The 25,961-nt window shown below is 39.1% G+C and overlaps 1 protein-coding gene across 1 annotated transcript in view; it reads left to right on the plus strand.

Annotated features, from left to right (window-relative positions):
* Positions 1-25,961, plus strand: part of LOC140724707 (protein unc-79 homolog) — a 436,731-nt gene that overhangs the window by 34,633 nt on the left and 376,137 nt on the right. The window contains exons 3-7 of the mRNA XM_073039156.1: positions 1,288-1,592; positions 6,763-6,933; positions 8,144-8,236; positions 13,269-13,324; positions 22,112-22,241. Of these exons, the coding sequence (XP_072895257.1) occupies positions 1,288-1,592; positions 6,763-6,933; positions 8,144-8,236; positions 13,269-13,324; positions 22,112-22,241 (755 nt within the window). The remainder of the gene's footprint in view (positions 1-1,287; positions 1,593-6,762; positions 6,934-8,143; positions 8,237-13,268; positions 13,325-22,111; positions 22,242-25,961) is intronic.

A 25,961-nucleotide genomic window follows, 5' to 3' on the forward strand; every position in this document is an offset into this window, starting at 1 on the left:
CACCATTTCATCATGTCTGATACATTTTCTCTCTCCGCTTGCAGCTGTGCTATTTTTATTGGCCTTTTCTAATGAATTTTTCAAAAGAAATTCATGGAAAATTGATGCAAATATTACTATAGGCTTCTTCTGCACATTCTGGTTCAGAGAAGCAAGAATAGGATGAAAAGCTCTGGGGAACTGAAATACAAGGAAAGATTCAATAGGTTAGGACTTTATTCTCTTGAACGTAAAAGACTGAGAGGAGATTTGATAGAGGTATACAAAATTATGAGGGGTATAGAGAAGGTAAATGCAAGCCAGCCTTTTCCACTGAGGTTAGGTGAGACTACAAATAGAGGTCATATGTTAAGGGTGAAAGATGAAATATTTAAGGGGAACATGAGGGAAAATTTCATCACTCACTCACTTGTGAGAGTGTGGAATGAGCTGCCTGCATAAGTAGTGCATGTGGGTTTGATTTCAACATTTAAGAGAAATTTGGATAGGTACTTAGACTGGAGGGATATGGAGGGCTGTGGTCCAGGTGGGACTAGGCTGATTAATAATATAGTATAGTCTAGATGGGCCAAAGGTCCTACTTCTGTGCTGTACGGTTCTATGACTTTAAGCCTGGAAGCTCACTTTCTGTTTGTTTTATTTCATGAGAAGAGAAAATAGACTGGAAGAAAGGAATTATTTTATATTTAAAAAAAAATTATTTTATATATAATGAAGGCAGATAAAAACAACATATAACTTGGTTTTGGGGAATGATATATCTTCCCTGACAGTACAGTGGAATAAATTTAATGAGAACATTTGCAGCAGAGTGGACATGTGAGATTTAGTTAATAAATCAAATTGAAATGTTGGTTTATCTTACCCTAATTATCTACAGTGCATCATCTGAAAATACTTTATCCTTGTTATTGGTGTATAAATGGTTGTTCTCAAGTATAGTATTCCCTGCATTGTTTCAGGGAATTATCTTGTTTTCTCATTGAAAGCCGTAAAATAAACTTTACATGGAGGTGGCACCTAGAACATGTCATTATATTTATTTGCTCCTTTTTACCAGATAGCACATAGGATGCAATAATCAAGTAATTTTGATTTCATTCCAAATATGCATATCAGAAAGCTACTATGGTATATGGATAACTTAATTGCCTTTGTTCTTTTGGGGTTGGATCCTATGTGCTCTTTTGATCTGGTATTTTATTATGTTGTCTGTAGTGTCATTTTAATGTAATGTGCTGTTCTTTGTGTCTTTGTTGTCTCTTTTTTTTCTTTGTTCCAAAACAGCATTTTGTCCCGCATAGGGAGGAAGGACAACCAGGATGGCTCCAATTTGACAGTGCCCATGACTATGTGTCTTTTTCCTGTGCCATTCCCACTCACCCCATCCCTAAGACCACAAGTCAGTTCCATCAACCCTACTGTTACTCGCTCCCTCCTTTACAGCGTCCTCCGCGATGCTCCCTCTGAGCGCAATCAGCAAAGTCGTGATGCACAGCTTTCAGAATACCCTTCACTGGACTATCAAGGTCTCTATGTGACACTCGTGACTCTACTTGACCTGGTCCCTTTGTTACAACATGGCCAACACGGTAAGCTTTGAGGTGTGAGGTGAAATGCCTCTTAGGAAAATAAGTTTTTTGGCTCCATTTGTCATATTTTACTGCATTATTATAGATTTATTTTAAGAAAAATTGTCAAGTGGTTAGCGGAGTGTGACTAAAGGTTGGGCAGTGTTTCAATTCTGATGTCTTTTCTAAGAAACATTCCTCCAGGTGCTCCAGTTTCCTCCCACAGTCCAAAGATGTTCCAGTTAGTAGATTAATTGGTCCTTGTAAGTTGTCCTGTGATTAGGTTAGGGTTAAATAGGTGGGTTGTTGGGTGGTGTGGCTCTTTGGGCTGGAAGGGTCTGTTCCCTGCTGTATCTCTAAATTTAAAAAAATGTATAATATGTCCAGATAGACTAAATGTCATATAGCCTGGACAGAAAGGCACTTTCTAGCTTGCCTCTTCCCTTTCTCTTAAGTGTCATCCTCCTCTTGCTCAACTGCTTGCCATATAGCAGGTGGGAAGGAGCAACGTCCTTATAACCAGGTATGAAATTTACTATCTTTAACTGGTCAAGAGTTACAATGATTCTAGACCCATAGAACTGTGGTTTACTCTTAAATGTGATTTGAAATTATCTCAGGAGATACCTAGTTTAGAGAGCAATAAGGGATAAACAAAACTATCAGCATAATCTTGCACATTTACCGTCTGTGAAGATATACATTTAAATCTTATTTACCAGAGCAGCAGTATAGCAGTTACCGTGATGGTACTGTCTCCCCGTGGGTTTCCTCTGAGTACTTTGGTTTCCTCCCACAGCCCAAAGATGTACCGGTTAGTATGTTAATTGGTCATTATAAATTGTCCTCTGATGAGGCTTGGGTTAAATAAGTGGGTTGCTGGGCAGTGCAGGTTATTGGGCCAGAAGGGTCTGTTCCACACTCTAATATCCAGATTTAAAAAAAAAGATTTAAAGGCTGTAGTATGTATGGCAGACTGCCTTGAATTTCAAGAGCCGTAATTTCCTTTGGGATCAATCTGTCTTATTCCTTCTACCAAAGTACATGGCCATACACCTACCAACACTATATTCAATCTGCCACTACTTTTCCCATTTTCCCAATCTAACTCCTCTTACAGACTTCCTGCTTCCTCAACACTACTTGCTCCTCCCCTTTATCTTCATATCATCTGCAAAGTTGGCCACAAAGCTATCAATTCCATCGTCCAAATTATTCACATTTAATGTGAAAAGAAGCAGTCCCAACACTGACCCCTGCAGAACACCACTGTCCACCACCAGCCAAACAGAAAAGGCCCCCTTTATAGCCACTCTGCCTCAGCAAATCCTCTATCCATGTTAATATCTTTCCTGTAATATCATGGGTTCTTATCCTGCTAAGCAGCCTCATGTTTGGCCTGCTGAAAATGCTAGTGTGATAACTGTTGTTAGGATACTGGCCATTGCCCTGCATGATGCATCGATGCAGACCAGCTGAATAATCAGGAACCCCATTGGTGTTACAGCGCCTATAAGAAGTGTTCACCTCTCTTGGAAGTTTTCATGTTTTATTGTTTTACCCCTTTGAATCACAGTGAATTTAATTGGGCTTTTTTTGACACTGATCAACAGAAAAAGACTTTTATTTCAAAATGAAAACATCTCTGCAAAGTGATCTAAATTAATTACAAATATAAAACACAAAATAATTGATTGCCCAAGTTATCGTCCTCTTTAATATGACACACCAAATCATCCCTGGTGCAGCCAATTGGTTTCAAAGTCACGTTGTTAGTTAAATGGGGATTTGTTTTTGGAGACCTGTGTACAGTCAAGGTGTTTCAATTGAATGTAGTAAAAATATCCCTTAACTGGAAGGTCCAAGTGCTGGTGAGTCAGTAAGTATCCTGGGGAAAAACTACACCATGAAGATAAAAGTGCACTCTAAGGAACCCTGGGAATAGCTTATTGAAAAGCACATGTCAGGAGATGGATACAAGAAAAATTTACAAGTCACTGAATATCTCTCGGTGTACAGTTAAGTGAATCATTAGTGTCAAAAAATGCCAAATTAAATTCACTATGATTCAATGTTGTAAAACAATAAAAAATGAACACTTTCAAGGAGGATGAATACTTTTTATAAGTATTGTATATAGAACATTGTACAGTACAACACAAGAACAGACCTTCTGCCCACAATTGTGGGCTGAACCAAATTATTTGGTAATCAAATGGCCAACTCATCTTTTTTGCTTACACTTTGTCCATATCTTTCCATTTTCCTCACATTCATGTCCTATCTAAATGTCTGTTAAAAGTCCCTGATGTATTTGCCTCTACCATCATCCAGACAGGGCATTCCAGGCACCCACCATGCTCTGAGTATATTAAAAAAAAAGCCTCTCAACTTTCCCCCTCTCACCTTAAATGCATGTCTTCTGCTATTAGACATTTCAACCTTGGGGAAAAAATACCTCTCATAAGCTTGTAACCCTCCTTTGCATCTCTCCTCAGCTCCAGAGAAAAATATCTCAGAGTCTGATGTTTGCAAAGCACATGAAATTAGTATAATATACCTGCTTGAACAGCTGCTTTTTCATGAGAAACAAATAAATGTTACTGTGCCACAGCAAACATCCTTTCTCTTCACCTTCTTCTCCGTAGTCTTCTGAGAGCTGGTTCTGGTCTGTGAGCTATTATTCATTCTTACCATTTAACAGCTACATTTGGAGTAAACAATTGCAGAATCCTTGAAGTAAGACATAGGAGCAAAATTAGGCCACTCAGTCCATCAAAACGGCTCTGCTATTCCATCATGGCTGATTTATTATTCCTCTCTACCTCATTTTTCTGTCTTCTCCCTATAACCTGTGACACCTTGATTAATCAAGAACCTATCCAGCTTTGCTTTAAGTATACCCAATGACTTGGTCTCCTCAACCAACTGTGGCAAGGAATTCCACAGATTCACTACCCTCTGGCTGAAGAAATTTCTCTTTGTCTCTGTTCTAAATGGACATTCTTCTACTCTGAGGCTGTGCCCTCTGGTCCTAGACTCCCCCACTACAGGAAATATCCTCTCCATATCCATTCTATCTAGGTCTTTCAATACAAAGTCTTTCTAGGTCTTCTAAGACAAAGAACTGCAATTAGTTACACTTCATTCTCTGTAGAATTAGGCATCTTTAGAAATCTAGAAGCATAAAGCTTTAATTGATACAAACAACAGTATATTGGAATCAGTTGGCAACTAGTCTGCAGGTTATTTCTGCCAAGTAATGTCCTCTTTCCTATGGAATTATGTTATGCTGTAGGAGATTAACATACAGTACATGGTTTTAGGTCCAGTTTTAGCTTCTATCCATTAGCACTGGTGTCAACTCACCACTGCCTACTGATGGATGAAAGGACCTGTCTATGGCCCATCCAGTAGACAGTTAGGTCTCCTACATTAACAGATACTAAGCATCTAAAGTTTGTGGTTATTATGTTGAGGTTCATTTGGTTAAATCAACATTTTGGCTTGGACATTTACAATGTTCAGGTTATTCATTGTTATTTGTTATTCACATTATTTGTTAATTTATTTGGGGTATTATTACTTTGTGGTGTATGTGTGAGTTATATGTACTGTGTTGTGCACCTTGGTCCAGAGGAAGTTAGTTCCATTTGGTGGTATACATATATATGGTTGAATGATGATAAACTTGAACTTGGAACCTGAGTATCAAAGATTTGGGTTGAATTGAAAAAAAAACACTTTTTAACAAAAGTCAAGTCTAAATCTACAAATCAAAATATTAATTCAAAAGTGTTGAACAAACTCTCGTAAGCTATCACAGAGAGTGAGTGAGATATTGCTTGGGTTAAGATTACAGAGGGTTATTATATCTCTAACGGTAACTTTGATTTTCAGCCTTAGCTATGAATCTCTGCTTACTGTGCTACTTTTCCTTCATAATGTTGGGTATTGTTAGTCTTGTAGTAATATCTTCAGCATTGTTTTTTAATGTTATTTTTGTCTAACTCAGGTACAGAATTAAAATAAACCACATTTATTCATTTAACTTTTCACATATTTTAAATATATATTTGTTCATTGGATATGGATGTTGCTGGCCATTCCCAATTGTCTATGACCTGAAAAGGCAAAGTCAACTGCATTGATAGGGTCACATATAAGCCAGATCAGTCAAGGGCTGCAGCCCTCCATCTCTGAAGTATATGACTGAAATAGATGGACTTTTAGGACAATCCACTATGCTTGATTAACATTACAGGTGACTGCCACATTCCCAGAAAATAGTATGTACCATGATATTCCATACCAGGAAGCTACATTATCTACATATGCATGAAGAAATGCAAATTGAAAAGCAATAAAGTTTGTGCTTATTTATTTACAATTTTTCAAAGATACCCCGAGAACAAACTTACTTCAAAGGTTCAAAGTAAATTTATTATCAAAGTACGTATATGTCACTGTATACGACCTGAGATTTATTTTCTTGTGGATGTTCATGGTAAATGGAAAGAAATACAATATAATCAATGAAGAAGTGAGAGTCATATTCAGAGAACATGACAGTGCAGAAACAGACCCTTTGGGCCATCTATTCCATACCAAATTTTGTAATCTGCCTAGTCCTGAACACAACAAAGATGAACAGCCAATGTGCAAAGCAAAAAAAAAAAGAGAAGAAAATAAATAAATAAACAAACAAGCAAATAAATAAGCAGTAAATATTGAGAACATGAATTGAAGAGTCCTTGAAAGTGAGTACATAGGCTGTGTTGGTGTGAATGAATTTATCTAAATTCTGTATATTAACTGGTTGGGTAATGGTGTGTGAAGTTTGTAAAGGTGCATTTCTGTTACCTGAATTACTGTAATGCATGTACTGACGCCAGCATTTTTATTAAAATCACAGACTATTCAAGCACTTGAATTTTAATTCCACATCTGCTCGTTTTTTTTGGACCAAGTATCTGGAACTTTGCCTACTAATCTAATAATCACTGTGCTAGATTATCTTGTTATTTATTTTATTATTTGATATGGCAGTTTTGCATGTTACTTCAGCAAAGTCATTGCATCTATTTAACAAATTTGGAAACACATTTCACATGTTTTTTCTCTAAGGTAAGCTACCCTGTTTACAAGGATTGCTTTGGACTTACTTTTTCTCTCTCTTTCTTTTAAACAGACTTAGGACAGTCGATATTTTACACTACAACATGTTTGCTGCCATTTCTCAGTGATGATATCCTGAGTACCTTACCTTACACCATGATTTCTACTTTAGCAACGTTTCCCCCATTTCTTCACAAGGATATCATTGAATACCTGAGCACATCTTTCCTTCCAATGGCAATATGTAAGTGTAGTTTAATGTAGAGGAAATGTCCACTATTATTCTCTGTACCTCTCTGTGTCTCTGTGCCCCCCCGGCACTCCCTCTTGCACCCCCCCCCCTTGTCCTCTAGCCCTTTTTCACTCTGTCTCTTCATCTTTCTCTATTTCTTTGTGGTTTGTTTGGCTAGCATGTTATTAATTTTTCTTTGAGTCATTTGCATAAATCAATAGGTGAGAGCCTGCTACAGTTGGATTACATTAATTATTATAAATGTCTTTTTCTTGTCAGTGTTATGAATGAAATAATTTGCTGTTCCCTCATGTTTTGCTGATGCCCTGCTTTCTTTCCTAATTAACTGATCTTCCACTTCATGAATTGTGGGTGGGATAGGAAGCTAGGTTTTAAATGAGGGGATGGATAACAATCTTGGTTAACAGCATGGGGTGAGTCCTGGGTCCAAATGGAATGAGAAACCAGGGCTTGGATTGAGGAAATGGGAATGAATGATTCATTTATTTAGCAAAGATTGAATCTTACGCTATGTGGAGGTGATAGAAGATCTCATTTTCTCCAGGTTAGATTGAAGGTAAAATTATAGATATGTAACATGTCAGATGCATAGCAAACCAAGTGGAATAAATTCTCTGAGCAAGTTTAGACAAGTTAACATTTTATGAAAGATTATATACTTTTACAACATCATTTCTAGGCTGTTAATGAGCCAAAATCGAAAACCATTTGTAGATCAGTCATTTAGCTAAGTTTCTCCAATTTCCAAGTACTATTCCCAGTGTGCTTGTTCATCATGTTTAAGTAAATCCATAATGCTTGTTTAACTGACCTGTATAATGGTTCAGGACTGGACCAAAGTTGAATGGCGGAATTATGGCAAAGCCTCATTTGTGCTCCTTTTTGGGGTGTTTGAGTTGAAGTAGCACAAACATGGTTATTGCATCAGTGATCAGGCATGAAATGAAAGTGACAGCTGATTTCAGATATGAATGAGAGTGGGGAAGGTGGTAAAGTTGTGAGGGAATTTAAGTTGTGGAGTGCAGGAAACCATGAGAGCCATCAGTAACTGGAGTTCACCTGGACAGCTGTCTGGTGTGAAAATACTGCATAGTACTGTAGAATGAGTTTGCATTTATTATTTTTTATTTAGAAATAAACATTCACTTTGTACAAAAAGTTTTCAAGTGAAAGTTTGTAATGCACCAAATGCTCTCTCTAGTGGGTTCATCGAAACGAGAAGGCATTCCACCTTATGTGAATTATTCTGCATCTTCAATGCTAATGATTGCTATGCAGTACACATCTAATCCAGGTAGGCACAAAACAATGGATAAACTCTTGGAGATTTAGAAACTAGTGAGTGCATTGAACATCAAAATAATTTTGAATGATTGAGAACTTCAGTAATGGAGCTAATATCTAATTGAAAATAAGATTACCTTTTTGGATTTTAAAAAATCTAATGTAATTAACTGATTGACCATTCAAAAACATGCTGACAATGCCTCAATGCACTGGCAGTATTGTAACTGAAATTTTATTGCTACAGAGCTTTATCAAATAAAGTCACATGTTCAATATTTAAAGATGCATATCAAAGATAGTTCATTATAATGTATTATAAGCTGTAATTGCTGTGTTTGCTATGGGACCCAAATGATAAACTAAAACATCTTTGGCCTCTTTTGATGTGTGATGTGAAAAAATATTATTTATTCATTTATACTTTAATGCAAGCTTTGAGTTGGTCAACAGTTAGGTACGGTTGGATATTGATGTTTTTGATTTGAGACCCTTCGGAAGTCAAGAGAGAGTCATAAAACTTGTTGCTTATTTTTGTTTATTAAGTGTTAAGAGAACAAGGAGATTGGGAAAGGAGAGTAGTGAAAGCAGAGCCTAGAGAGAAGGTGCAGGTGAAAAGAGACTGATGCAACATGTTCCAGTCTTCTTTTACCAATTTTAAACATGCAGGGGTTCCCAACCTGGGGTCCATGGACCTTGCTTAATAGTATTGGTCCATGGCATAAAAAAAGGGAATCAAACAGCAATAAATTCCATTAAAATTCTGTTGCTTGAATCAACCAATCAGACAGCCCCATTCAGGTAATGTGATACCTGCCAAGGCTACAAAGTTGTTCAAAAGCAACAGCTGCCACTAGCAAACACACTGAACAATTACAAGTACATAGGTAACCATATAGAAATATAAACAAGCATAAGGAAGCTAAGCTGCAAGGAAAGTAACAATTATACACTCTAATCCAGGGGTTCCCAACCCTCAGTCCTGGGCCAGTCTTTCAAGTTGGCTCTAGATGTAGCCCATCTTGAATTGAATTGAATTGACTTTATTTCTTACATCCTTCATGTACATGAGGAGTAAAAATCTTTATTTTATGTCTCCATCTAAATGTGTAATTTATAGTAATTTCTTGGTCTATCTTTCCTCTCCCAGGAATAAATCTTCAGAGCCTCTGTTGGCATTTCTCTGGCTCTGGGTTTTTACAGGATGGGCCAGGCCTAAACCTCCTCCTTGCACAGTTGGGATTGGGGCTGTCCATGGCGGAGATTGTAACTAATATAACTATCTTTTATTATTATTATCTTCTATTGGCAACTACTACTACTGTGTCAAATTGTGATTTTAAAATTAAAATTTTGTAATTGAAAGCCGGCCTTTGGGTGTCAGCTACAGTTGTCTGGGTCATAGAACCTGGATTATGTCTCTCACACTCTCCACTTCCCTCTCCTTACGGTAACTCTCTGAAAAAAAGTTATTCACACTTGTAAAATCTTCACCTTTGTCTTATATTGTTCACAGTATTTTCTGATCTTTATTTTCAAAACATTGTGTATAAAAGTTACGTTGGTCTTAATTGTGAGGAACTCTGGGCTTGTGCTCACTGGAATTTTGAAGAATGTTGGGGTGGTGGGGGGAATCTCATTGAAGTCTATCAAATATTGAAAGGCCTAGATAGAGTGGATGTGGAGAGGATGTTTCCAACAGTGGGTGAGTCTCAAACCAGAGGACAAAGCTTCTGAATAGAGGGCTGTCCATTTAGAACAGAAATGAGGAATTCCTTTGGCCAGAAGATGGTGAATCTGTGGAATTCATTGCCAGAGGGAACTGTGAAAGCCAAGGCATTGGGTATATTTAAAGCAGAGGTTGATGGGTTTGTGATTAGTCAGAGCTCCAAAGGTTGTGTAGAGAAGGCAGGAGAATGAGGAATAATAAATCAGACATGATGGAATGGAGGAGAAGACTCAATGGGCTGAATGGCCTAGTTCTAGTTCATGGGGTTAAAGAACCATAAATACTCATACTCATTAATTTCTGAAAAGATGACCCTGTTTAATATTGCCCTTCTCATGCCTGGCTCTCCTTGTAGCGTGTTTCATGACTGAACACATCTGTGCAAATTTTACCAAAAATTAAATTTAGTATTGTATTCAGTAATTTCTTCACATGAAGTCAACTGGGCCACAGAAGACACCAGCAAAGACCGAATTTCACCACAAAAGTAAAGGATAGTTCAATATTTTTCTTGTAACTTCATCTGATGGAGATGCTCTTTAAAACAAAAGACTTTTAAAATCTCAAGAATGCACAAAAAACTTTTTCTAATTTTTCTTTAGTATCAAGCCTGAGGTGAGAAATTGCTTTCTGTTGTAGCTGTAGCTAAATACTTAAAAAAACTTGATACATTTTCTCGACTTTTTTTGTGTTCAAGAGCTGTGAGGTAATGTTACAGCTATAAGACCTTAGTTTGATCCCACTTGAAGTTCTGTGTTCAGTTCTGGTCACCACTACAGGAAGAATGTGGATACTATAGAGAGAGTGCAGAGGAGATTTACAAGGATGTTGCCTCGATTGGAGAGCATGCCTTAGGAGAACAGGTTGAGTGAACTTGGCCTTTTCTCCTTTGGAGCGACGGAGGACCTGATAGAAGTGTATAAGTGATGAGAGGCATTGATCATGTGGATAGCCAGAGGATGAAATGACTAACACGAGGGACATAATTTTAAGGTGCTTGGAAGGAGGTACAAGGGGAATGTCAGGGGTAAATTTTTCACACAGAGAGTGGTGGGTATGTGGAATGCACTGCCGACGAAGGTGGTAGAGGCGGATGCAAAAGGGTCTTTGAAGAGACTCTTAAGTAGGTACATGGAGCTTAGAAAAATAGAGGGCTATGTGGTACAGAAATTCTAGGCAGTTTCTAGAATAGGTTACATGGTTGGCACAATGTTGTGGGCTAAAGGGCCTGTAATGTGCTGTAAATTTCTATGTTCTATATTCTGCAAAGATTGAGATGGACTGGAATGGTTCTCTTGAACTTATTTTGGATTTTTAAAGTTTCGATCTTGTACATCTTTTTGGATTCCAACGTTAGATAGGTAGCTCTGTTGATCAACTATACATCCACCAACACACACAAAAAGTTGGTGGAACACAGCAGACCAGGCAGCATCTATAGGGAGAAGCACTGTCGACGTTTCGGGCCGAGACCCTTCGTCAGGACTAACCGAAAGGAAAGATAGTAAGAGATTTGAAAGTAGTGGGGGGAGGAACCGAAAGGAAAGATAGTATGCTGCCTGGCCTGCTGTGTTCCACCAGCATTTTGTGTGTGTTGTTTCAATTTCCAGCATCTGCAGATTTCCTCGTGTTTGAACTATACATCCATATACTTTTGAAGTGTAATGAGAATTTTTAGCTTCTGTTTTCTTTCTGAGGGTGAATTCCAGACTCACTGGGTGAAACACGTTCTCCTTTTCTCCCTTCTAATCTCTAAGTTAAAGCAATACCCTCTGTGCTGATGAGAAAGTTTGTACGTTCTTCCTGTGTATGAGTGAGATCCTCCAGGTCCTCCTGTTTCCTACCTCAGTCCAAATACTTACCGGTTAGTAGGTCAGTTCAGCGTTGCAAATTGCCCTGTGATTAGGCTAAGGTTAAGTAGGTGGGTTGCTGGTCAGGGTAGCTCGAAGGACCAGAAGGGCCTGTTCCACACTGTATTTGTAAATAAAAATAAAATAAAATAGAATCTTCTCTGCACCAATCAGAATGCAGTTCAATCTTTCTATTAATGTGGTGATTGGATTCTTGCTTTACTTAAGTTGTGGTCTGACTGATGTTAGATGCTGAGCAAATATAATTTCTTTATTCATATATTCTGTTTAAAGCAGGGAAATATGCCTCTAAAAGCACCTTAGTGACTTGTCCTCCAATTTCTCGGGGTCTATGAGCATACACTCCAAGGTCACTTCAATTTGGTACTCGTGTATATATGCAAGTCTGAACTATTACCACTTGTTTACTTCCATTTTTGGATCTAATTTACTTTTTTCATTAAACCTATCCTTTATATACGGTAGTGAGGTGGTTAGTGCGACACTATTACAGCTTGGGGCATTGGAGTTCAAAGTTTATATCCTGCTGCAGTCTGTATGGAGTTTGTACATTCTCACCTTGATTGTGTGGGTTTCCTTCAGTTTCCTCCCACAGTCCAAAGACATGCCAGTTAGAAGGTTAATTGGTCATTGTAAATGGTCCTGTGATTGGGCTAGTGTTAAATTGCTGGGTTGCTGGATGGTGCAGGTCATTAGGCTAGAAGGGCCTGTTCTGTGCTTTATGTCTAAATAAAATAAATAAATTCAATACTTTATGTTATTCAGATGGAAACAGGTTGGAGATTTGATTTTAATTGTTTTTCAACATATTCCATCCCATCTTGTGTTTCTGCAATCTATCAAAAACAAATTTACGTTGAGCAATCCATAAATTATTTTCCAGCAAGGACATGTGCGTGCATTTTAAATGTGTATGTATTTGGAATACACGTGTATTTTGAAAACATTCAAAGTAATCAGGACTGAGGTTTATGGAATGAATCACCAAATGGGTTAATACAAAGGGATTTGGTAGCAAAGAATGGGTTGTAGATGAAACTAAATTTTTTCCTTTTGAATCTAGAATAACTTCCATGATTTAAAATATACACAGATCAAGATTTGAAAGGCAAACACGAGGAAATCTGCAGATGCTGGAAATTCAAGTAACACACACAAAATTCTGGTGGAATGCAGCAGGCCAGGCAGCATCTATAGGGAGAAGCGCTGTCGATGTTTCGGCCCGAGATCCTTCGTCCCTGTGTCCTGACAAAGGGTCTCGGCCCGAAACGTCGACAGCGCTTTTCCCTATAGATGCTGCCTGGCCTGCTGTGTTCCACCAGCATTTTGTGTGTGTTACAGATCAAGATTTGTTATGAATAAATTAATTGTTCAGTTAAATGAAATTGTCACTGAATGATGATTTTTTTAAATAATGTGCTTATTTTAAATATCTTTCATAGTGTACCATTGTCAGTTATTGGAAAGTCTTATGAAATACAAACAAGAAGTGTGGAAAGTAAGTAATGTTACAAGAAGCAGAATATCAACATCATAATGACTATAAATGTGTGTGATGAATGTTGAACAAAGTAAGTGGGAACTGGAGACAAAATGTACATGGTGTAATATAATTGAAGCTGCTAACTTTCAGGAATGTTCAAAATAAATTTCTTATTAAAGTACAAACTGTATATGTCAACATATACAACCTTGAGATTCACTTTCTTGCAGGCATTCACAGTAAATCCAAGAAACATAATAGAATCAATGAAAGACTGCACCAACAGGATGGAGAAACAACCAATGTGCAAAAGACATCAAACTGTGCAAACACAAAAGAACCAAAATAATAAAAAGTAAATAAATAAGCAATAAATATCAAGAACATGAGATGAAGGGTCCTTGAAAGTGAGTCTATAGTTTGTGGGAACAGTTCAGTGTTGGGGTGAGTGAAGTTGAGAGAATGCAAGTTCCTGTCCAGAAAATTGAGTACAAAAGCTTGAGATTGTATTACTGAGTGAGTGCTGTGCTTTCAGAGGTGCCATCTTACAGATTCGATGTTAAACAGACTCATTCATCAAGCAAAAATAGTGAATTGCAGTTAACTGGGCCATTGATTAATTGGGGCAGCCACTTATTTGGGCCAACTCAGCTATTTTCTCGATTAATTCAAGAGGCAGGACACTGTTACTAAACAGTTTCTAACTGGCATCAGCTGCATGCACTTGTGTGGCCATTTGGCACTACACTGTGCTAAAAGTGAATAGTTTTTAAATAGCATCATTTATGTGTGCTTGTGTTATGTTATCCATTTAGGCCAATGGAAGTGGATTCAAAAAGCAATGATTTTTGAACATTTTGTTTTTTATTTTGACTTTAAAATGTTGTTCATTTACACGAAATCAAAAGAACAAGGCAGTGTACTCTGGATGAATTAATAGTTGATAATAATTAGTAACTAATACAGTTTTATAGTACAGTATTGTAATAATATTGGTAGTTTTCTAATTTGTTCTGTATTTCATTTAGTTCGGTTTTTTTATACCTTTTGAACTATTTGAATACTATCACCTCTTATAAAGTTACATTTTATAAAGTTAGGTGCCAGCAGGGCTTCATTTCCAGCTGAGCTCCGTGCCTTCTGTGCTCACTTTGACCATCAAAACATTGAGGAATCATCATGACCTCCTACAGCCTCCAATGATCCTATGATTTGTGTCTCTGAGGTTGTCACGCAAGCAGCCTTCAGGAGGGTGAACCCATGTAAAGTATTTGGCTCAGATGGAGTACTTGCCAAGTACTAAATACCTGTGCTGATCAACTGGGTGGAGTGTTCACTGAGATCTTCAAACTCTCACCTTAGCAGTGTGTTGTATTCACCTTCTTCAAACAGGCTTCAATTATACCAGTATCTAAGAAGAACGTGGCAACTTGCCTTAATGACTATCATCTAGTAGCACTTGCATCCACAGTGATTAAGTTTTTGAGAGGCTGGTGATGAAACATATCAAATCTTGCCTGAGAAGTGACTTAGATTCATTCTAATGTGCGTACTGGAGCAACAGGTCCACAGCAGATGCCATTTCATTGGATCTTCACTCAACCCTGGAACATCTGGACAGCAAAGGTCAGGATGCTGTATATCAACTACAGTTCAGCATTTAGTACCATCATCCCCTCAGAAGTAATCAATAAGCTCCAAGACCATGGCCTCAATACCTCCTTGTGCAGTTGGATCTTCAATTTCCTCATATGCAGACCTCAGTCAGTTTGGATTGGCAATAACACTTCCATGTTCTTCCTCAGCACAGGTGCACCACAAGGCTATGTGCTTAGTCTCCCGCTTTACTCGTTTTGCACTTGTGACTGTGTGGCTAAGCACAGTTCCAATGCCATTTTCAAGTTTACTGATGACACCAAAGGGAGATTGAAAATCTGGCTGAGTGGTGCCATAACAACAACTTTTTACTCAGTGTCAGCAGCACCAGGGAGCTGATTATTGACTTCAGAAGCAGGAAACCAGAGCCAGTCGTCATTGGTGGATCAGAGGTGGAGAAGGTCAGCAGCTTCAAGTTGCTCAGTGTTATTATTTCAGAGGGCTTGTCCTGGGCCCAGCACATAGGTGGATTTACAAAAAAAAATCATGACAATGCCTCTACTTCATTAGGAGTTTGTGAAAATTCAAAGTGACATCTAAAACTTTGACAGACTTCTACAGATGTGTAGTGGAGAGTATATTGACTGCATCACAGACTGGTATGGAAACACCATTGCAATTAAATGGAAAATCATACAAAAAGTTGTGCATATGGCCCAGTAAAGTTCTCTCCTCTATTGAGCACATCCACATGAAATGCTATCACAGGAAAGCAGCATCCATCATTAGGAACACCCATTTCCTAGGATTGTTACGTGTGATGAGAAAACCATGGGGAGATGGGGTCCAGAGTTGACCCCCCATGAACTATGCTGCTAACGAGAGAGAGAGATAAAGAGGGGGAGAGGCACCATGCTGCACATGCTGATAATGAGAGAGACACAAGGATTTAAAATTATGGCTTCTTCGCAGATTGTTGACTTTACTTCCAAGGACTTTGCCACTTTGCCTGCTTGTGTGAATCCCTGCTGACACAGCATAGTGGGTGTCAGGTGCCTGCTGAGACAGGAAGGAGTGGCCCAGTTTGATGGACATGGTCAGTTGATGGATGGTTTGGTAACCCGGTCACGGGGTACGTGACAGGATATACTCCCTTCTCACTGTTGCCATCAGGAAGAAGGTACAGGAGCCTCAGGCCTCACACCATCAGGTTCAGGAACAGTTATTACCCCTCATTCATCAGGCTCTTTAACTAAAGGGGATAATCTTACTCAACTTTACTTGCCTCATCATTGAAATGTTCCCACAACTAATGGACTCACTTTCAAGGACTCTTCATCTGATATTCCTGATATTAATTGCTTATTTATTTACTATAATTCTTTTTATTTCTTTTGTATTTGCACAGTGTTGTCTTTTGCACATTGGTTGTTTGTCCATCTGTTGGGTGCAGTCTTTCATTGATTCTCTTATATTGTTATTATTCTATGGATTTATTGAGCATGTCCACAAGAAGATGAATCTCTGGTTGTATGTGGTAATATATGTACAGTACATTGATAAAAATCTACTTCGAATTTTGAACCTTATTTCCATAAAACTTCGGCGATTTGCGGCATCCACTTAATTGGTCCAGCATGTACTGGTCTTGATGTATCCCAGTTAAATGGAATCCACTGAACTTGAAAAAGAATCAATAATTATCACTTGTGACTTGAGCAATATTTGTACCCAAATGACATTCACTTAAATATCACTGACACTATAGTGTTATGGTTTTAGGTTATTTATTATGAGATAAGAATATTGCTCTGAGGAAATTCTTTTGCATTGGGCTAGATCCAGTTAACATCACTAACCTTTCTTCCTATGTAATAGAGATGCTCACTGTTGAATGCATGCTGTTCTGTTCAGTTCTCTGTTGATAAATCAGGTTGTGCTTACATACAGCAAGATTTGAACACCATTTAAAATTGGGCAAATTAAACATGAGTAAATTCCAAGCCAACTTGAGTTGGGGAGTGCAGAGAAGGTTTACAAGGATGTTGCTGGGACTTGAGAAACTGAATTACAGAGAAAGGTTAAACATGAGGAAATCTGCAGATGCTGGAAATTCAAACAACACACACAAAATGCTGGTGGAACATAGCAGGCCAGGCAGCATCTATAAGGAGAAGCACTGTCGACGTTTTGGGCCGAGACCCGATGAAGGGTCCTGACGAAGGGTCTCGGCCCGAAACGTCGACAGTGCTTCTCCTTATAGATGCTGCCTGGCCTGCTGTGTTCCACCAGCATTTTGTGTGTGTTGTACAAAGAAAGGTTGACTAGATTAGGACTTTATTTTCCGGAGCGTAGAAGAATGAGGGGAGATTTGTTAGAGGTATATAAAATTATGATGGGTAAAGATAGAGTGAATACAAGCAGGCTTTTTCCACTGAGGCTAGGGGAGAAAAAAACCCAGAGGACATGGGTTAAGGGTGAAGGGGGAAAAGTTTAAAGGGAACATTGGGGGGGGTTTCTTCACACAGAGTGGTGGGAGTGTGGAATGAGCTGCCAGATGAAGCAGTAAATGCGGGCTCACTTTTAACATTTAAGAAAAACTTGGACAGGTATATGGATGAGAAGTGTATGGAGGGATATGGCCCAGGTGCAGGTCAGTAGGACTAGGCAGAAAAATGGTTCGGCACAGCCAAGAAGGACCAAAAGGCCTGTTTCTGTGCTGTAATGTTCTATGGTTCTATGGAACTATATTGCTGTTTCATCAAAGTTACTGAAGAAAAATCTTAGAATTCCTTCACTTCACAGCACCATGAGAGGTCTTTCAAACTGTTACAACTCGTGATCACTTGGATAGACAATTAATATATGATAGTCCTGCAGACTAAATGATGATCCTGATATTTGCCTTATTCCATAGAAGAACAAAGAATGGTTTTATTGTTTTAATTTGTAATTTATTTAGATCAGACAGAATTTCATGTCAGGAAAATTTAATATTTATTGTAAATTGCAGTTGAAATCTGCTTCTGGCTATGTACCCATTTTTCTTTCAAAGTTGATTCCAGAATGGATGCTACAACAGAAGTTTGGCTTTTATATTCACTGGTCACTCAGTTGATTATGTAGAATGCTGCTGTAACTAAGCAAGGAGGAAGTAAGTGTTGGTATTCTGCACCAGCACCATTAAAATATAAAATATTGTATTTTGTTTTTGAACAATTGATCAGCTATATTATCCAAGTATGTATACCACATGCAACCTTGAGATTCATCTTTTTGATTGTTATTTCAGCAAAAATTTAAGTATTTTGACTTTTATATCATTTAGATAATGCCCATTTAAAGCTTATTTTCACAAGATTAACAGTTCCAGAATTCTTTCTCTGATCTACTGTCAGTAATACAATAGTATGAGGCAGTCTGTAGAATTACAATATCAGTGGTTCAAAGTAAATTTTTTAGCATGCCACCATATACAACCCTGAGATTTGATATGAAAGTTTACTTTAGACCAGGGGTTCTCAACCTTTTTTTATGCCATGGACCCCTTGCATTTACCAAGGTGTCTATGGACCCCAGATTGAGAACCCTTGCTTTAGACTATTGTTCAATAGTGCAAATGTTCAGTAACCATTTAATATCAGAGAAATGTATACAATATACATCCTGAAATTCTGTTTCTTCAGACATCCACGAAAACAGAGGAGTGGCTCAAAGAACGAGTGACAGTAAAAACGTTCAAACCCTGAAGACTCCCCCATGCACAATGAGTAGCAAAGCAACGACCCTCCCCCACCCGCACCCACTTCCACAAAAAAGCATTGACACCCCCCACCCACCAAACCTGCAATAGCAAAGCCCCCAATAAAGACCATGAAACTAATCATTCACCCAACAATTTGACATGCCACAGGGTCTCTCTCTCCCTCCCCAATAAAGGGAAAAAGAAGTGTCCTCTTTCACAGTGAGGGGGGAGATGGAACAAAAACAACTTGCTGTTTTATGGTGTTAAACGTCTGTTGCACCACTTTTTTGCGAGTTCTGTGACCCAAGAATTGACAACAATCTCCTCCCCACCACCAATGGAGAGAGTGAGAGAGAGCTCAATATGCTGAGTACACAGCCTCTGAGAGCTGATCTATGGGTCCCGGTGTTCTGTTCTCTCTCACAATGCTTCAGTCGGCAGTACCGGCTTAGAATAAGCACGTTCACCTCACAGCCATCTTGTTTTCTTTTTCTTTCCTTCATTTACCGAACTTGCTCTTCAGGGTTTGCAATGGAATTTCTTTCAATTGCTATGCTTCATTTGGGGAAGCTTTACTTAAATACTTATATCCCTTATAGCATGAGATCTATTCCCAATCTCAGGTTCCCTATTATTGCTTTATGGTCAGGCATGAAATAATTTTGATTTGTAATTTTACAATTCCCTTTTATAATTTGGAGCAAAGCCATTAAAATTTCCTGTAACTTTTTCTGCAACAGCAGTGTGCTCTGATTCATTTTATATTTTCTTATTGTGGTGAATCTGTGTTGCACCCAGCATTAATTTTATAGTGTAGCTAAGATCCTATGCACAGCTCTAATGATGTATTTGAATTAATGAAAACCCCTGATTTAAAAAATCCAGTCAACTGATTCTGCAGGCACAGCTGTTCCATCAGGGCTGCAGGCATTTTAATGCTCTGTGTTTGTTTGAGCGATCTCTTGGGTATTGCAGTTTAAAAAAAACTCAGCCATCTGACTCTGCTGACAGGATGACTCAGTGAAGCCTGCCTGCACTTAGTACTGTGTTGATGTTAGCTTCTAGATAGATAGATAGATAGATAGATACTTTATTCATCCCCATGGGGAAATTCAACTTTTTTTCCAATGTCCCATACACTTGTTGTAGCAAAACTAATTACATACAATACTTAACTCAGTAAAAAATATGATATGCATCTAAATCACTATCTCAAAAAGTGATTCATCATTAATTTTACAAAAATGTAAATTAAAAATATTTTTTGCAAGGAAAATTTAAATAAAATAATAACGGGCCATGTCATGAAACCATTCTTTGAAATAAAATTGTTCACAAATATAATTCTTTTTCCTTCTTTTGTATATTGTATTATATTGAGAGTTTCCGTCAGTCAGAGTTGACCATAGGTATTGCATCCTTGATGTCTGGATACGCAAGCCTGGGCAGTATGATATGGCGAGCAAGCTTCCCCTCTCCACACATCTGATGAACCCAAAAGAACAGCAGAGACTGATACACTTTGGTACCAGCAGTGTTGCAGTTGTCAGTCAGCAGTGAACTCAATGTAGGACTGACTTAGGGACTTCAGGTCCGGATTTTCCCTCTGGGTTTACTCCCGAATCTGTCCCCATGAGTGGGTATAGCCACAAGGCAGCGGAGGTTTGAGATCAGAGATTTTCTTCTTTGAGATAGGCTGCCAAACACAGCTGATGAGCCTCATCTGCCCGAAGTGACTGGTTTAAAGGCGCCAGTAATCTGCCTTTGCTCCTTCTGTCAGTAGAAATGGTTCCTCCAGGCTGAGTAGCTAAGCCACACATGAAGTCCAGGAGCTGGACTTGGTTGTCAGAGGTTATTTGAGATTTACGCCATTGGGAGCATTTAGTAGGTAGTGGGAGCTTGTCCCCATTATCACCCCCTCCCCTCCCCCCCAGTTATAATAACCTTAAAGGGCCAAGTATTATATTATTTAATTGCATACTGAATATTGTCATATGTAAAATAGCCTGTTATCGTGAGGGAGTTGTTATCTCAGGTGCATCACTAATTACTGATGCTCAAGCTGTGTGCAACTTGGTCAGACTTATTCAGTATTGTTTTCACCTTTCAAATATGTTAGATTTGTAAGGCTTCTTATTTTTAGGTAGCAATTTTTTAAGCTTGCATGTAGTTTTTATTTGAAGCGAATGTCTCTATAGATTGAAAAACCACCATTTAAATCAAATCAAATCACTATCAAATATGAAGCTGTGCTAATAATGCTTCTTTTATGAGTCTCATTAAACCATCCTCTTTAAAGACCAATAGAGTGCCCTTGCGAATTAGTGAATTCCATTCATAAATATTCAATATAAAAATACTCTTGTGACCACTGCACAGAATGTTACTAAGTTCTGAGTGTGAGTACAAGTAAGTTGCCTCAAACTTTTATCATAAAATAAATGTACTGATCATTAACGATTAAAATTTTAAGAGTGGACATATAGGAATCAGAATTGGGATTAATATCTCATAGCTAATAAGTTGATCTAAAGCTAATGGGGACCATGGGTAGCATCACTTCCTTCCTGCCTCACACCTGCCAGTATCTCTGGTGATGAAGGGTCTCGGCCCAAAACGTTGATTGCTCGTTTCCACGGATGCTGCCGACCTGCTGAGTTCCTCCAGCTTGTTGTACGTGTTGCTTTGACCACAGCATCTGCAGTGTATTTTGTGTTAACATCTCTGCTGTCTTTCATGAGCCATGCACTTCCTCTGCTAGCAACCCCTTTAGCATAAAAACCATTACTGATTCACTTCTGAATGGCTTTACGGATTACTGCTTAGTATGTTCTCCTGTTTCACTTGCTTTGTTATAGCAATAGACCTGTATCTCTGCCAAGATTCAGAGGTAGCCTGAGTCAAACCAAAGACAAACCCAAACAATCTTATAAAGTTCAATGCTCAAAGTAAGATTTATTATCAGAGTACATACATGTCACCACGTACAACCCTGAGATTCTTTTTCCTGTGGGCATACTTAACAGATCTATAGAACAATGAATATCTATATAACAGTAAACAGGATCAATGAATAACAATGGTGCAAATGCAAATATAAATAAATAGCAATAAATAACAAGTATGAAACAACATGAAATGAAAGAGGATGAAATAACAAGATAAAGATTAAAGTGAGATGGTTGAGAGATAGTAATTGGTCTTAAACCTGATGGTACAAGTCCTGAGGCTCATATACTTTTTACCCGATGGCAACAGTGAGAGAAGAGCATGGCTATAATTATAGATATAATTGAGCACTCGGTTCCTGAAAAATGCAGTAAAAGATGGCCGATAAATTAATAATACTGAAGTATGGAATTTATATTACATATGGATTGAGTTTATATTGACATAAATTTATCCTTGATTACATGCACCTTAGTAACATAATATAAAGTGTTTGTTTCTCTGTTGTTTAGGACTTGTTGTACGTGATAGCATATGGTCCGTCTCAAGTGAAGCCGCCAGCTGTTCAAATGCTTTTCCACTATTGGCCCAATCTAAAGCCACCAGGTGCTATATGTGAATACCGGGGTCTTCAGTACACAAGTATGAGATTTTAAGTGTGCGCTTAAACACATACCTACATGATATATTTTGAAGAATTTCTTGAAAACAGTTATTAACTCAAACATGATGTCATTTGGTTTTGCTTTCTTAAAATTATTATTTAATATTTCTTATAAAGACAAATGAAAAGTGCGACGGAGGTCCTGTGTTTTTTTGCTCCATTGAGCCAGTTCCAAAACACCCTTGATGTTTCTGTGATCACTAAGTATAGCCACCAGTGCAGATTGAATTGTGTGAAATTTTATGAAAGCAAATAAATTGAAACATAAATTGTCCCATAGAAGTTAACTGACAAAAAATGTCATGTCTTCTGTGCCACTTGCACATAGCTCTCACTTCCATAAGACCGTAAGGTATAGGAGCAGAATCAGGCCATTTGGCCCATCGAGTCTGACCTGTCATTTTATCATGGCTATCCAATTTTTCTCTCAGCTCCAGTCTCCTGGTTTCTCCTCATATCCCTTCATGCCCTGACCAATCAAGAATCTGTCGACCTCGACATTAAGTATTTATAACGACTTGGCCTCCACAGCTGCCTGTGGCAAAGAATTCCACAGATTCACTAATCACTGGCTGAAGAAACTCCTCCTCATCTCCATTCTAAAAGGACACCCCTCTATACTGAGGCTGTTCCCTCTGGTCTTTATACTCTCTCATCATGGGAAACACCCTCTTCACATTCACTCTATCAAGACCTTTCTCCATTCGATAAGTTACAATGAGGTCTCTCTTTATTCTAATGAATTCTATCGCATACAGGCCCAGAGCCATCAAATGTTCTTCATATGACAAGCTATTCAATCTTGGAATCATTTTCGTGAGCTTCCTTTGAACCCTCTCCAGTTTCAGCACATCCTTTCAAAGATAAGGGGCCCAAAATTGCTCACAATACTCCAAGTAAGGACTCACCAGTACTTTATAAAGTCTTCCTCTTGAAGTGAATGCTATTATTGCAATTACCTTCCTCACCCGCAAATTAATCTTTAGGGAATCCTGCACAAGTACTCCCAAGTCCCTTTGAACCTAAGTTATTTGTATTTTCTCTCCACTTAGAAAATAGTCAACCCTTTCATTTCTTCTATCAAAGCGTATGACCGTACACTGCCCGACACTGCATTCCATCTGCCACTTCTTTGCCCATTCTCCTAATGATGCACTATCAATAACTCCAAAAGACTGGAAGTAGAGTAAATGCTGAAAGGCTTTTATTAGCAGTAAAATGGACCATGTCCATGCTGAATGACTGCCCTGGACTGTGGGAGGAGCAATGACACAATCGCCTTTATCCAGGGTTCTGTGGGAGGAGCCACAGGAGCAGTCAGCAGAGGGGCGTGTCCACAGATATACATGGTTTACCACACCTAATCTGTCTAAGTCCTTTTGTAGCCTCTCGACTTCCTTAGAACTACCTGCCCCTCCACCTATTTGCAATATTGTCTGCAAACAAATCCATCAATTCCATCATCCAAATCTTTGACATAAAATGTGTACTATTTTTAATAGTCTTTATTTATAAAGGGGCACAAACATTCAGATAATATACGTCGTCAATACTCAATCTAAAGTGCGGGTATAGTAATAATCATCAATAAGAAAGAGCTCTATCGTTTGTCTAGGGGGTAATATATTGTCCGTTGGAAATATAAGAGTCACTCAGTTCCTGCAGGCTTCAGGTTTTTGGGGACCGCTGGGTTTTCACTTGTTGGAGAGAGAGAGAGATTTATGAGAAAAGAAACTTGCCCGGGTCTTTTGATGAGGCCAATCCGTTGAGTCGGGGGCAGTTGGTTCCCCGTTGTTAGTTCAAGAAAATCGTTTCTGTGGTACCCGCCACCGGCTCCCAGGCAAGGGAACCGAACACACGTGGCTTCCTTCAAATGGCTGCCCGCTATTACGGAATCACTAGCGTCTCTTCTGGTGTGTCTAAAGGGGTTGTTCCCCAGACCTTCTTTTATCCTTACTCACGGGGTCTCAGATGTCAATCAGGTTGGGATGATGCCATCCCCCCCAACCAGCCCACGTTGCTCATTCCTTGAGGGCGTCGATGAATAGCACAATGCTCAATACACAATTCTGTCTCCAAGAGACAATGGCCGTTTCCTGTGGTCGTTGAGGGGCCAGGACATTCCAAACCCCCTGTGGATTCTGCGTCTCTCTCTCATTTCCTGGGTCTCCTGACCCACCCCCCCTTTAGTGCTCTTGCGATTCTCACAAAGGAGGGGGCTGCGGGCATAACAACTGCGATTCTCACAAAGGAGGGGGCTGCGGACATAACACCTCCCCTCTTCACAGCGTTTTTACCAGCGGTTAAAACGAAATAGTACAGAGTCTGCCAGGATTGGGGAAACTAACACAATACAACAGCTTTTCTTTTCACTACAGAGCAATACAGTTATACATTTAATTCAGCATCCAGATAAACAATCCGCTAGCACATTATCACTCCCCTTAATATGCTGTATCTTAATATCGAATTCTTGCAGCATCAGACTCCAACTCAATAACCTCCTGTTTTTATTTTTCATATTGGCCAGGAATACCAACGGGTTGTGATCGGTATAGACCACTAGGGGTTTTTGCACTGGACAAGTGTACACTTCGAAATGTTGTATCGCCAACACAAGTGCCAACAATTCCTTTTCCACGGTAGAGTAATTCCTCTGGTGTACATTGAACTTCCGAGAGAAATATGCTACCGGGTGCTCCACTCCATCCCCTGCTTGCTGTAAGAGGACTGCTCCTGCAGCCTCATCACTGGCGTCCATCGCCAAGGAGAAGGGTGCTAACAAATCGGGTGTTTTTAACACAGGGTGATGGCACAATATGGCTTTTAACTTTTCAAAAGCATTCTGACAAGAATGACCCCACTCAAATTTTTCCTCCTTCCGTAGGAGTTTTGTAAGGGGGAGAGCAATGTCCGCGAAATTTTTACTGAATTTCCGATAGTATCCCACCATGCCCAAAAACCTCCTCAGGGCCCTTTTATTGTAGGGTACAGGGACCTCAGAAATAGCCTGTACCTTCGCCTGCACAGGAGCCAACTGCCCCTCTCCCACCACATACCCCAAATAGGTGATCGTGGCATGACCAAATTCACTCTTTGCGAGGTTTACTGTAAGTTGGGCTGCCGACATTCGGGTAAACAGATCTTCTACAGCCTCCAGGTGCTCCCCCCAGGTGTCATTCCAAACTACCACATCGTCAAGATAAGCCTTGGTGTGGGTTAACCCCTTTATCACAGTGTCTATCATCCGCTGAAATGTCCCTGGTGCATTTTTCATCCCAAATGTCATAACGTTGTACTCGTACAACCCGGATGGGGTGACAAAGGCTGAAATCTCTCGAGCCCTGTCTGTTAAAGGAACGCACCAGTACCCCTTTAACAAGTCAATTTTTGTGATGTACCTCGCCTTCCCCACTTGATCAATGCAATCATCCACCCTGGGGATAGGGTAAGCATCTGTCTGGGTGACAGCGTTGACCTTCCGGTAATCGGTACAGAATCTTATGGTACTGTCCGGTTTTGGGACAACCACGCAAGGAGAAGCCCACGCAGAAGAGGATTCGTGGATTATCCCAGCAGCTAGCATATGTTCAATCTCCTTTCCTACTAGCTGGCTCTTTTCGGAATTCATCCAATAAGGGGCCTGTTTTATAGGTTGGGTTGAGGTAACTATCACATCATGTTTCGTCCCACTACAC

The sequence above is a fragment of the Hemitrygon akajei genome, chromosome 3 (genome assembly GCF_048418815.1).
Source record: "Hemitrygon akajei chromosome 3, sHemAka1.3, whole genome shotgun sequence".
In the NCBI taxonomy this organism is placed as follows: domain Eukaryota; kingdom Metazoa; phylum Chordata; class Chondrichthyes; order Myliobatiformes; family Dasyatidae; genus Hemitrygon; species Hemitrygon akajei.